At 49.9% G+C, this 13,892-nt stretch overlaps 2 protein-coding genes across 2 annotated transcripts; one reads left to right on the top strand and one right to left on the bottom strand.

The window, feature by feature from the left end:
- The first annotated feature begins 7 nt into the window (after positions 1-7).
- On the top strand, positions 8-4,879 carry SCLY (selenocysteine lyase). The gene is made up of 9 exons (XM_009324000.1): positions 8-73; positions 233-389; positions 744-871; positions 982-1,146; positions 1,504-1,610; positions 1,954-1,990; positions 2,367-2,450; positions 3,625-3,816; positions 4,629-4,879. The coding sequence occupies exons 1-9, from the start codon at positions 23-25 to the stop codon at positions 4,767-4,769; spliced, it is 1,062 nt and encodes a 353-aa protein (XP_009322275.1). The 5' UTR covers positions 8-22; the 3' UTR covers positions 4,770-4,879.
- Positions 4,880-5,478: 599 nt separating this feature from the next.
- Positions 5,479-8,563, bottom strand: SLC35G2 (solute carrier family 35, member G2). The gene is made up of 2 exons (XM_009323999.1): positions 8,479-8,563; positions 5,479-7,277 (listed from the first exon to the last, which is right to left on the bottom strand). The coding sequence occupies exon 2, from the start codon at positions 7,255-7,257 to the stop codon at positions 6,022-6,024; it is 1,236 nt and encodes a 411-aa protein (XP_009322274.1). The 5' UTR covers positions 7,258-7,277; positions 8,479-8,563; the 3' UTR covers positions 5,479-6,021.
- Positions 8,564-13,892: the final 5,329 nt, after the last annotated feature.

Raw genomic sequence — 13,892 nt, 5'->3', positions numbered from 1 at the left:
GGCGCGGGAAAGCCTGGCCAGGATGGTGGGAGGCCGGCCGCAGGACATTGTCTTTACCTCAGGGGGCACAGAGGTGGGAGCGGCCGCGATCTCTGTGCGGGGCGGTGACCTCCCTTCCTGGCCGCCCCTGCCCGCCACCTCCTCTCAAGCAAGCGGCGATGAGGAGGGTGGGGACGAAGGGCGCCGTGCTCCCTCTGGGCCTTCGTTTTCCCCTCTGCCTTCCTCTCTTCAGGCAAACAACATGGTGATCCACACTGCCCGCAGGCACTTCCGCGAAAGCCAGGCCAGGCTGGGGGACAGCTGGGGGACACCGCACATCGTGACGTCGAGCGTGGAGCACGACTCCATCCGCCTGCCACTGGAGCAGCTGGTGAAGGAGAACCTGGCGGGTGAGCGGCAGAGGGACCGCAGGGGACATGCTGGGGACGTCTGGCCACAGACTGGGGTTTCCGAGGGGGGGGTTTCTCTGCTGGCATTTTTGTGGAGGAGGGTGGAGACCTGCTTACTGCATGATGCTCCCCTTTCTCCCCGCAAAGGGCACTGACTCCCCACATAGTGCCCCCATTCCCTCAAGCTGCGTGCATTACCCTGTTGGCATTCAAGGCCGGCCCCAAGAGCCGCCGTGCTCTCTGCCTGCGCACCAGCTACCCACACAGCTTTCCTGCCCGCTCAGTGGGGCACAGGCAGCCCTGGGCACTGTCGGGCTTCCCAGCAAACCTCAGGGCTTGTTTCTTGGCTTGAAGAAACCACCTTCGTGCCTGTGACCCCACGAAGCGGGCGCGCTGAGGTAGATGACGTCTTTGCCGCCATCCGGCCGACCACCTGCCTGGTTTCCATCATGTTGGCCAATAATGAGACTGGGGTCATCATGGTGAGTCTGTGGGCAGCAAGTGGCACGGGGTGGGGACATCCTCACAAAAAGGTGCTTGATAAGGGGGAGCAGACGGTCCCTGGGATGCAGACCCTCTTCCCTCCCGCCAGCCTGTCGCGGAGCTGAGCCAGCACATCCATGCCCTTAATCAGCGGAGAGCAGCGGAGGGGCTGCCCAGGATCCTGGTGCACACGGATGCGGCGCAGATGATTGGCAAGGGGCGTGTGGACGTGCAGGAGCTGGGGGTGGACTACCTCACCATTGTGGGACACAAGGTATGGCCCTGTTCACGTGGCCCAGCTGCTGTTCACCCTCTAAGACATCTCTGTTGGGGTGCCAGGGAGACTTTGGGTGCCCCCCACAGCTTGATACCTCATCAGTGGCCAAAGTTTTCCTGCTGGATGGTGCTCTGAAGACAGTCTTCAGCTGGATGACGAGGCTCCTGCGAGTCAGGGGGACCTGTCTGGAAGGGGGAGCGGGAGGAGGCCAAGGGCAGGGGACAACTCTGCAGCAGCCTGTGCCTGTGAGATGGGCAGGGGTCAGCACTGGAGGGCACTTGGATTTGGGCAGGAGCACAGGAAAGGGACACCTGGCAGTGTCCCCAGGGTCACCGCGGCTGTTTCTCCCCACAGTTCTACGGCCCACGGATTGGTGCGCTGTATGTGCGCGGCCCTGGCACCACCACCCCGCTGCACCCCATGCTCTTTGGAGGGGGACAGGAGAGGAGTTTCCGGCCGGGGTAAGGTGGCTGGGTGTGGCCCAGAGAGCTGGACCTTGGACTGGTGGCCAAACCACACGTGGCTACTTGGTCCGAGCTGAACTGGCAGCTGTGTCACCTGCCAGCCCTGGGGAAGGCAGCCCAGCGCAGGGAGATGGATCCATGCGTGGGAACTGTGGGAGCCTGGTGCACAGGCTTTGCCACGGGAGGAACCACAGGGTGGAACCGCCCCCTTCCCAACCACCTCAGAGACGTGTCCAGGACCCCCTGCCAGTGGTGAGGGGTCCCACGTGGGGAATGTCTGTGCCCCGAGGTTGGGTTTCTGGTCCGGAGAAATAACTCACTGCTCCCTCTTCCCTTCCAGCACTGAGAACACCCCAATGATCGCTGGCCTCGGCCAGGTAAGTCATGGGTGAGCGGTTCCCTGGGGGTGCTGCGTGGCAGAGCCAGCATGGAGACAGTCACTTGTGCTCCCCGGTCATTAGAAGTGACAATCTCGGGGTGCAGGAGGGCGGGCGAACTACCAGGAAAGGAGATGGGGCTTTCTGGTGCCAGTTAAGGAGGTGCTTCGGAGCACTTGCTGCAGGCTTTGCAGCCCTGGCAGTGGGCAGTCACGCAGCTCATATGGTGCAAGGCACCGAGAGACTGTTGGGGGATGCAGGGGACCTGGCAATTGCAGAGGCTGTTCCCAGGCTGGACTCACATGCCAGGGGGCTGCGCGTGGAGGGAGGTGTCAGGGGGTCGCTGGTGGAGCCTGTCTGGGTTTTCTTTCCTCAGGCTGCAGAGTTAGTGAGCAAGAACTGGGAGGCCTACGAGGCTCATATGCGGGATATTCGGGATTACCTGGAGGCCAGACTGGAGGTGAGCAGACCTGGTTCCTGTTTGCCTTTCCCCTCCCAGGGTCTCAGCCTGCAGAGTGTGGGGCCTGGAGCCAGGGCGGGTATGTCCCTCTGGCCCTGCCACCTCCTCATCAGGACAGAGCTGCTCATGATCCCAGAGCAGTTCACAGCCCTCTGATTTCTCAGGCCTCCTTTGGGAAGCAGAGGATCCACCTCACCAGCCACTTTACAGGCTCCAAGCGACTCTGCAACACCTCTAACTTCTCAATCCTGGGCCCAGGCCTTCAAGGTAGCTCTTACCCCACCACTGCCCCGTGATGGTGCCCATGGAGCCAAGCACCTGTCCCGCACAGCACCCTGCGGCTAGAGACCGGCAGGCGCTTGGCCGTGGCTTGGGCAGGGAGATGAGGCAGGCAGCAGCCCTGGGAGAGAGCCTGGGCGCTGGGAGACCTCTGCTTGTGTGTGCTGCAGGGCTGTCTCAGGGCAAGGGCCTTCGTGCCGGGGTGGGGGCTGCCTGCCACTCTGAGAAAGGGGACCGGTAAGCAGCCGGCTTTGCCAGGCCCAGAAGCGCGGGTGGGAGGGAGGGAAATAGGACAGGGAAAGTGACCGTTGGTAGCTATGGGCAGCGTCACCTGGAGCTGCACCCAAGGGTGCAGAGCTTTCCAGAGGGGCTGAAGGGCTGTGAAGGAGGTTATTGCAGGAGGCACAGCTGGAACGCTTGACTGCTGCTTGGAAGGACTTTGTCCCTCCTGGCTTTGGGGATCCAGGTGAGCTTGGAAGTACACTTCAATGCCTGGCACTGCCAGAAGACAGTCTGCCTTATGTCCGTGTGTGCCTGGCCCACCTGCGCAAGCCCAATTTGGGTCTCCAGCGGGCTCCTTTGGGGGTGTGTGGGGACAGCAGGTGCTTTTGGCCTGGTCTAGAGCAATGCCCTGTAGACATGGCAGAGCTGCCAACCCTTGGGGACGTGGGAGAAGTTCTTCCTTGGAGGGGAAGAACCAGATCCATCGTAGGGCAACAAGCCCAGTGGGAGCAGGTGCCTTTGGAAAGGGAGCAGGGCACTGTGCAGGAGACAGGTTTGCCTGGTGTGCATCTGCAGATGTGCTCCCTCTTATGGCTTGGTGAAGCTTTCTGGTGACGCACGTGCTTCCTCGGCCTTCAAGTTAAACCCACTCACCCTCGTGTCTGTGTTTCAGGCCCTCCTCAATTCTGCTCAGCTGCGGGATCCCCTACGACGTGGCGCAGAATGCCTTGCGGCTGAGCGTAGGGCGAGACACCACCCGGGCAGACGTGGACATGGTTGTGCAGGACCTTGTGCAGGCTGTGGCGCAGCTGGACCAAGACCAAGCCCTGTAGACCCCGGGAATCGCTCCCTGGCTATCACCCAGGTTCTCGGGACGGGATTGTGCCCTGCTTGGCCCCGGGGTGCTGGTTGCCTGTATCAGTTTGGGCTCAGGTTTTGGCAGGATTAGTTTTGCACCTGATCCCCAAGTCGAACTGGCCCAGCCTGCAGTTTGTGATCATGGATCAGACGTTGAGGAAGTGGCGGCTGGTGGTGGCAGGAGGAGGAAGTGGGATTGCCCGTTTCGGCAGCAATGTGCTCTTAGGTCTGCTTAGCCATATATCAGCTTGCGCCAACAGGGATGACAGCAGGGCTGGCACAGCACGTGGGGCTCAAGCAGAGAAGCTAGCACAGGCGCTGGAGGCAGCAGGGAGCTGTGCTGAGGAGGGGGCTTTGCTGCTTTGGGGCCAGGGCAGCTCATCAAGAGCTTGCTCAGGGCTCTGTCGTCCCCACTGCACAGTGCAGGCATTCGTGGAGTCTTGCTGTTGCGTGCTCCTCGCTTGCCAGCATATACCCAGCTGGCTGTGTGCATGTGTGCATGTTGGAATGATGGAGTCTCAAAGCTTGACTCCCTCCAGAGCTAACAGGCGTAGAAGCTATAGATGGAGCCTTTTGCCCTGGTTGCTTTCCACAAAGGAAACTTTCCCGTTGTCTTATCACTCAGAGGAGGAAAGACCATCTGCCGCAGAGGGAAACAAGGAGTTGATAGAAGCACAGCAAGATTCTGGGCTGGGAACTGCCTTGCCCCTGCCAGGGCCCTAAGCTACCAAAGGGTTTTTCGGCTGGGAAGGTGTCGGGCATGGCTTTCCCAGCACTGCGTTGCTTTACCTACTCCCCTTCCTCCTGTTCTTCCTACAGTGGGCAGAGCTCCTGTTGCCAGCTCCATGTGCTCCTAAAGGAAACAGAGTTGTCGGGGCAGCCATAACTGTGCCAGCACCCGAGGAAACGCGTCTTCCCTGTGTGGCCAAGGCGGTCACTCTCATCACCGACATAGGATGACACAAGTGTCACACGGATTGGGAGCGTTGCCAGCTGGGCTGACTGATGCTGGGGAACCTGGTCTCCCTGGGTATTCATAGGAATAAAAGTGATTGCTGCTGCTGTGGCTTTTTCCCAAGTAAAATGTTATTTTCCATGGTGTTTTCCGTGGGGGAAGCTAGACTGGTTGGGGTCACCTGAGCGATGTCTTTTCCCTCAGAAAATGCTCATGTCCCAGAACAGAGGCACAGTCCGCTGGAGCGGGGAGGTGCCCACTGGTCCAGGTTGGCATGGAGCCCATGGACACAGATTCTTAGATGCTGGCCTTTCTCTTTATTAGCCATAGATTAGCACGGCAAGGAATACTATTTGGAACCATAAAACCCCTGGGGCTTTTGTAAATCTCATTTCTAACTGAAGTGTTGGGACCCAAACACACTGACTTAAAGTCACTGGATGCCTGTCAGGCTGTTCAGTGTTACCGCTGCTGCTCACACCTCAATCTGAAATGCAATCTTTTCCCTTTTTTTCTTCCCTTGCATAATAGTCAAAACCTCTTTTAGAAAAAGTAGTTCCATAGAAAGAATATTGCTCTGCTTCAGGGATAGATCTTTTATCTATCATGGACCTTTCTTTCACAGCTGTGGCACAACTGGAGATCGAGTTTTTGGGGCTCTCTTTCCCCCACAGGAGATCCAGGCTTCCTGCATTGATTCAGACAGAAATTTAACCACAGAGCACAAAAAACTTTACTGACTTATTCTTTATACACACACGAAATGCAAGTTTTAACCACAGAAATACTAGCATTAGTTCATTTAGAATATTGCAGCCAAAGCATAAGAAGTACTACAGAGGATATGAATACTCTGGGTGACCATTTTAATGGTTTTACTGTTCATTTTCCTACTACCACACTGCACAGGAGTGAGAGGCACTAGTGAATTCCTGTCTCCGTATTGCCTTATCCAGGGAAGGTGAGGAAGAACATGCCTATGACTTGGCCTGCGCTTCTGTGCGCCAGCCTGTGCTTCCTCTTACACGTACTACATGCTGGAGACAAATAGCCTTTTCTCATATGGCAAAATGTCAGTGGTTGTACACACTAGAACAAATTCACCTGTCATGGAAGTCTGGAAATACCAACATTGCTACATCAGCTGTGAATTTAAAAGCAGAGAGAGGACCTGGCCACTATGCTAGAACACCACAGAGTTGAAATATGTTCCTTTGACGTGGTCACATAGCCAGAATCGGACGGTAAAACCACAATTCATTTAATGGAAGAATCCACAATCTCCTGATAATCTTGTCTTCCTAAATTCTTCCAAGACAGTTTATAACATGCAAGGAAAAAAACACTAACCAAAATAACCGCCCCCCCAACAAGATCATAAGCACCTGGGAAGATCCGCAACACGACAAGCTGCAGGACCATGGCGATGACTATTTCCAGGTGCTGTACAGTGCTGACCAAAGCGGGGTGGAACTTGCTCAGGGCATAGTAGACCCCCAGGAAGGCTGCTGTGGAGCACAGGCAGATGGCAAGGAGATAGCTCCAGGTTTCTCCATCCAGTGGGACGATTGGCTCTTGAAGTAAGAACATAGTGGATGCTCCCCACACTGTTCCCGTCCAGCTAAAGGTGAATAGTGCTGTCCACATGCTGATGTTATCTTTGATTGACCTATAGACTATCATGGAGAGAGCAGTGGTCAAACCTGCCATAACAGTCATGGTATAGCCAAAAGCTTCCTTCCAGGTGCTCAGCAAAGAGTTTTCTTCCTTAACAATGTTGGGGATCATGACCAGACAAACGCCAAACACGCTGCCAACTACAGTAATTATGTCAACGTAAGCCATTCCTTCATCTACGAGTAAAAAAGCCAAAATGGCACTGAACACTGTAGTGGTAGCCCTCCACATAATGGTCCCATTGCTGGGGGGAACTATAGAGAAGGAGGTATAAGCACAGGTAATAGAGATGACATTGCAGACCCCATAGAAGAAGAGTCGGAGTCTGTGGCCTTTGGGGCCAAAGGGAGGCTCATGGTAATAACACACAACAGTAATGGACAGCACCTGTAAGACTGAACGGATGAAAATTAACTCTAGGGATGGCACTTTGGAACGATCAGAAATTAATCTTGTAATTAGAGCCACACATCCGTGAGCCACGGCAGATCCAAAAAGGACTACCCACGTTTTCCTCGATTGCAGTATATTTCCTTCAGGAAAATGCTGGAATTGCCCAATCTCATCGGGTTTTGGCAGTTGTGCTGGCTGAAGCTTTGCGTCTATTGTACCGAAAAAAGTCCTTTCTCTCTTTTTCCCATCATTCAGTAGTCTTTTCTTAGGATTATCCTCCATAAATACTCCAGTATCTTCATTAACATCCTCATATCCCTCTTCTCCTGGCTGGGGATAATGAGAAGTATATTTCACTGTTACTGTGTTGGGATGAATTTTCACTCGCTTTTTGACTGGGTATTTTTGGGAAGATGTATCCATTTCCTCGGAAACGTCCTGGTCTTAAGAAAAAAAATGGAGAAGCACTGTTATTTTTATTTACTAAATAGCAAAAGATTCATTAGTATGTAAATGCTGTTAGTGTTTACAAGCTATTTTTATCAATTAAGTCCAAGTACTAGTAGATTGTTCTTGGTTTTGCTTTAATTTTCTGGTGAGTTACTGCTAAATACCATTGATAGGCCATTTGGATCTCCTTAAAAGCCAACCGTGGAACTTCATTTTAGTCACTAGTTTTTGAAAATGACATATATTCGCATTACATCTAGTACGTATAATGCATTCTAGTATATTCTTATTCTAATGAGAAAGTTCTCTTGCTAAGCTTTTTGGACAGTAAATACCCTGTAATTATGAATTAGACTTATTATTAATTGCTTGCTAATGTTACAAGATTACGGAAGAAATTTGGCTGGAGGAGATGATCGCCTTGTTTCTAAACTGACAGAGAGCAACACAGGGAAATAGGGAGTATCCCCGAGCAAGTCAGCATGGTTAGCATACGAATAAACAACACATTTTTGAACAATACTTTAACAGTGTTAAAAATTCCTTCTTCTTTTCACATCGTTTTATTTCCAGTGATTGATTTTGCAACAGATTTGTTCTTCAAATCTGATTTTTTTTTAATGGGGAAAATTTAGAAGGGCTGATCCAGACTACTAACTAGACCTTCCCATGGCAGACATTTAAAAACCACAGCAACAAAACCACCACCCTTTTGTCTCCCTGAAGGTCCATTTCACACTACACAAGCAGTGCAAGCTCTCCCCTCGGTGCCCCCGATTTGTGCACACCACCGTGACACACGCAGCAACACACGTGGCGCTGCTGCATGTGTCACAACGGCGGCATCAGCCTCCCAAAACAAGCAAGCAATCCCTTCACGCACCCAGCCTTCACCAGCACAAATGCCACTTGGTCTCTGCTGTCAGAGGTGCGTGCAGCCTGCCCACAGGGAGCCCACCTGTGCCCTTAATTCCCTCCAGCTCTCCGCTGAGCGTGCCATCGCTGCCTCCAGGCCCAGCGTGACAGCACTGGGTCAGTCTAATTCAGGCACGGGGATGTCACTGAGATTACTTTGTTTCCGCAGCGCCCTCCACCATCTGCGCAAAGAGCCCTTCCAAATGAAGTGGCAGCAGGAGAAATGCAACCTTCCCTGCCTTCTATTCGCCCCAGCAAATAAACACATGCAGACCTTACCTGCGACTGAGAGACTTAATCCCAAGCCAGAAGGTGAAAACACCTCTTGGTCATTACATCTTTGTCCGGGTGTCTAAACAGAAACAGTAGATGCTCTCAGATACCAAATAGGAAAGGTTACAATCATCTCAGCACAGAAAGTAATACCCAAGGGAGGCATGAAACATTCTGCTTGTTTTTCAAAGTTGAAAATTTGAGAAGCACTAGCATAACTTTGAGGCCATGCTCCTTGGAACTGGCAACCCTGGTGCATCATTACGAAAAAAACCACCACCACAAAACCCAAAAAACTTTAGATGGAGAGAAAGCAATCAGTGTCATCTTGCCAAAATCACTCCTCAGCCATCTCTCAGAATTCTTGATGGGACTAATCCAAAGAACAAGTGGCAGTTTTGTGAGTGTAAGGTTCCTACAGGTTAGTAACAAGAAAATTCACCATCCCATGCCTGCTGTACTGCCTCACCAGTGCTGCGGAGGAGAGGATGCCCAGGAGAACCCATCTTCTGGATCAAGTCATCCATCCCCAGGAGCCAAGCCCAGCCCTGCAGGCAGCAGCAGTTTGGCCTCAGTGGTGTCAGCAGGGGATGGGTATGGACAACCCTGTAGTCCTTGTCTGCAGGGAGTACCGAAGCACCAGAGCAGGTGGGTCCTGAAGGTGCAAGACCACAGCCGAGTGGACAATCGGGCTGAACAGCACGACGGCGGTTTGTCAGGGAGACCACAGATCAAAAGAGAATGTAAAAGTGGGTGCAATAGCTCTTCACAGAAATACTTTAAAAATATCATGGCCAGGTTCAGCCTTTGCATTTTCTCCATCCTTAATCTGTGACAGCCAAGCACTGCCTGTGTCTCCTGGCAAAAATAATTTACGTAAGAATAGGACATTCTTCCTTTTTCCTCACAGGCTAAGTGTTTATTGAACCCCTGCTACACCCAAGCTAAGCTGTAGCCTACTTCTCGCAGGTAGAGTGTATCCCCAGAAGGGATCACGATGAATGGGAGTGGGGAGAGGGGCAGGCACCGAGTCCCAGCTCTGGAGGAAGGCAGCAGCACCCGTTTGGACCTGCACAAGTAAGCGAGGTATCCTGGGGCACCACCTTACTTTTGGTTTGGCAGTGTCGTGGTTTAACCCCAGTTGGCAACTGAGCACCACGCAGCCACTCGCTCACTCCCCCCCAGTGGGATGGGGGAGAGAATCGGAAGGGTAAAAGTGAGAAAACTCGTGGGTTGAGATAAAAACAGTTTAATAGGTAAAGCAAAAGCCGCGCACGCACGCAAAGCAAAACAAGGAATTCATTCACTCCTTCCCATGGGCAGGCAGGTGTTCAGCCATCTCCAGGAAAGCAGGGCTCCATCACGCGTAACGGTTACTTGGGAAGACAAATGCCATCACTCCGAACGTCCCCCCCTTCCTTCTTCTTCCCCCAGTTTATGTACTGAGCATGACGTCACATGGTATGGAATGTCCCTTTGGCCAGTTTGGGTCAGCTGTCCTGGCTGTGCCCCCTCCCAGCTTCTTGTGCCCCTCCAGCCTTCTCAGTCAGTAGAGCATGGGAAGTTGGAAAGTCCTTGACTAGTGTAAGCACTGCTTAGCAACAACTAAAACATCGGTGTGTTATCAACATTGTTCTCACCCTAAGTCCAAAACACAGCACTGTACCAGCTACTAGGAAGGAACTTAACTCTATCCCTGCCGAAACCAGGACAGGCAGACTACGCTCCCAGCCCTGAGATACCTCACTGAAGCAGAGATTGGTAGACGTTAGAGGGTCTGAGGACAAGAAACACCCTTGTCTATGCAGGAGGCCTTGTGCTAGTACTCCTGGTCACGTTTCTGCTGCCAACCCATTTTCAGCAGAGCTCAGCTGCAAAAACAAAGCGTACCCAGTACACCGCTAAATGGTGGAGGAGTACCCCAGAGTGCCCATTTACGTACAGTTTAAATACTGCAAGAAACTTGAGAAGAAACAGCTGAAATGCCAAGAAGAGTAAATAAAGAGGGTAAGAGCTGGTATCAGCTGCACTAGTGGGCAGTTTAAAAGCACCCTACCAGAAATCTACCCCAGTCTCACCTGCTACTTGCACTTTTTCTTCAGATAAGTGGTTAATTTCAGATTCTTTTAATATGCAAATGGAAAATGCACTGAATGAGTCCAGGAAGGCAGTGGTTTTCACAAGCACAGCTTTTCTTACCTAGCATTTTCATTGTGTTATAAATTCACAATTCTGCCTTGCTGTCCCCACATCTTAAAGAAATTAAGATCTTCTTGATTTAAGGCACAATATATGGATCGGGAATAAAATAAGTGGGAGGAAAACAGGACAAAAGGTGCAGAACAGGCATTATTATTAGAGTGACAGTGGATCTAACCTGTATAAACTGTCATTTCATTAAGAAACAGCTGAGTACACGCTGCAACTATTGGTTCATGAAAACAGAAGCAAAATAACTCATCTTTTTACTATTAGCATAATGGTAACTTTCTTGCTTCCTGAGTTTAGATTACATTTTCTTCCAACAAATATAGAAAAGGGTATAGAAAAGAGACAAAATGCAGTTGCAAATTTAGTACTGGACCCTTGTAACGTATTCAGAGATGTCTCTGGAGCAAAACAATAGATCATGAGCACGTAGCTCAAAATGGCTGTCCTATACAGACACCGTATTCCCTCCAGTATTCTTCAGCACTAAGAATGCTAACAATTGGAAGGTCTGGAAAGCGGAGGGGCAAACACATGACGAATGAGAAAGGCAGGAGATGAGAAGAAACAAAGAACAAAAAAATAACAGGAGTGCTTAAACCAAAGTTTAATTTTCTCTACTAAATATTGAGTATATGACAAATGTTACGCCAACCCTCACACAGCACATTTATTTGTACTCTTTGGTGACCTTGCTTTTCTTAACCAGCGAGAATTTCAATGGAGACTGAGATTAGTGCATATCCCAAATCCATTATGTTTGTCCCAGGCACAAATTTAAAATAAATGGAAATAAGCACAGCCTACACAGTAAACTTGCTACTTCTCTTTCTGCTAGTCCCTTTTGTGGAGATCACATGAAGTTTTTATTTTTCTTCATATCTGGAAACATAAAATGGTTTATTTGCATTTTCTATGAAAAACATAATTTGATTCTGAATCAAGATTAATACAAGGCTGAAGATTAAGCACTATGCAAAATTCTCATGTTATATAACAAAACAAACATTCCCAATCCAAACTACAACCTGGGACACCCATTTAAATTACCAGTTCATGGAAATCACCGACTGCTAAAGTGTGAACCCCGTTTTCCCATGGGTAAACAAATAATCACAATGGATTCAATAAATGTCACAAAACGTTAATAGAATACACACCATGATTTCTTTCAAAAGAAAAAAACCCAAATACTCCCCTCCTCCCCCAGTCACTACACGTATGCTGATTAGCAAGGTAGAAATAGGTGATTATATGCCACTTGACTACTGCGTGGGAGGCTGAGCTCTCCTTCTTGCCCTGCCTGAAGGAATTAAGGCTTTGAGATCTGACTGGTGATTCTAACCACCAATTTTCAATAAACTCACAGAAAAATACTCTCATCTCCTGCCAGATCGGTCAAAATCAGTCAGCCAACCAAAATGTTATTACAAAAGATTTGCAGACCTGGCAATTGCAGTCCTTATGAAGTCGAAAACGAGAAGTCAGCTATCCCTGTGCTCTGAAAGGCGGGCCGCGCAGGGATGTTCCTTTGCCTCTGCTGTGGAAAATTCCCTCAATCCTGACCAGGTTAGACTGAGATTACCAGAGGGCTGTAAGCAATCTTTATAGGATAACTAGAGACTAACCATTTTCCCTGAATATTATACGTACGAAAGACCCACTCCATCCCTACAAACCCATGCAACTGACTGAACTTGTGCCACCTTCGCTAAGCACTTCTGTGCACAGTGCACTGACTTCTCACATTGCAGGTTTTTCTTTTGATTCCTTATCAGGTGCAGGAAAATCTCATAAATTCCTGTTTCAGCACCCTCTCCATTAAACCACCTTAACCTTGCTGGAGATTCTTCGGCGCTTGATAGTTCAGGCAACTGCACATGCCCAGGGATCTACACTCATGTGATGTCTGACTAGTGTAACAACGTGAACCCAGGGGGAAGAAGCACAGCAGGCAATTAAATGTTGGTATCACTGAAACAGCCTACATTTCTGCTACGCTTTTAAACTATTTGATAAGGTGCATGCTGGAAAATCAGAGTACCTTTATCTTTTTAGCCAGATGGTCTGACTATATCGATTAATTTTATTAAAAATAGATGCAAAGAAACTCAAGTCTTTATTAAAATTTAATGAATAATAAAAGGTATTTAATGACAGCAATTGTATGAAAGTTTTTAGTACTTAAGCACAAGAGCACACATTATACACAAACCAACAAACCAGTACCCCATGTCTTCAAATTAATCGAGTCACATCCAACAGCACTGCCTAAGGGAAGAGCCAGTACACCCTTCACAGAATTCAAATATAAACCCTACACTTAACCCACGAATTGTCAGTACATTCTTCATAATGTTTTGCTACCCAAAAAACAACCCATATTTGTGCTAGCTCGCTAAAGCTGCCACATGTGATTTCAATGACACCTTTAATTTCCCATGCTTTCACTAACCTATTCTCATGCTGTATAAGGGCTCCAAATGCATCCAGTTACATGCAAAAATACTATTCTCCGATTTCCGCATTCATGTCTGTTGCCTGCTGCAACTACTACCTCTGCAGCAGCAATACTTTCATTAAGTGATTTTGGAAGAAGAGCCACTTTGTCTGCAAGCTTCCCATTCCAAAACCCCTAATCTGAACAAACCCCTTTAGACTGCAATTCCAGGCATGGGGGAAAGAACGGAGAATACATTGACACTTCATGTAGTCTCCTACAGCATACAAAAATCGCCTGGCTAGATGTAAGAAAGGCCTTAAATGGTACATTACAATGGTCTGAAATAGAGCACGAGAAGGCACGTTCAGGTTTACTAGAACAGATTACAGACTAAGATTTATTTAAAGCTTACTGCTTTTGATCTTCTCCCAGTAAATTTCATAAAACCTGGCAAGGCAGCAAGCTGGTGCGTGTGAGGCGTGTGCAGAAGGGCTTACGGGGACAGCTGGGTGAAAAACGGGAGACGGGGCTCAGGAGTTTCACATAGAGGATGGCACAAGTTGCGATGGCAACTATCACGTTCCCACCACCAAAGAGAGGACACCCAGCAGAGGAAGCGGGGTATCTCCAATGAGAACACAGGGAGCAGGCTCAGTAAGGCTTAAAAAAACCTAAGAGCGAGCAGCAACCCTGCGCGGTAGCCAGGGCAGGTCTGGCGTCTCGGCTGGGAGGGAGGCGGACGAGGGGCTGCTGCTGCTCGGGCTCCTTA

Source organism: Pygoscelis adeliae, unplaced genomic scaffold (genome assembly GCF_000699105.1).
Source record: "Pygoscelis adeliae isolate BGI_AS28 unplaced genomic scaffold, ASM69910v1 Scaffold485, whole genome shotgun sequence".
NCBI classification, from domain to species: Eukaryota; Metazoa; Chordata; class Aves; order Sphenisciformes; family Spheniscidae; genus Pygoscelis; species Pygoscelis adeliae.
Note: the sequence above shows the minus strand (reverse complement) of the source record. Positions and strands in the feature narration are given on the sequence as shown.

Excerpts from the sequence above, each read along its gene's own strand:
- SLC35G2 (XM_009323999.1), bottom strand. The coding sequence starts at position 7,257 with ATGGATACATCTTCCCAAAAATACCCAGTCAAAAAGCGAGTGAAAATT.
- SCLY (XM_009324000.1), top strand. The coding sequence starts at position 23 with ATGGTGGGAGGCCGGCCGCAGGACATTGTCTTTACCTCAGGGGGCACA. Across the intron at positions 1,147-1,503 it reads TCACCATTGTGGGACACAAG|TTCTACGGCCCACGGATTGG; the intron begins GTATGGCCCTGT and ends TTCTCCCCACAG. Across the intron at positions 1,611-1,953 it reads GAGAGGAGTTTCCGGCCGGG|CACTGAGAACACCCCAATGA; the intron begins GTAAGGTGGCTG and ends CTTCCCTTCCAG.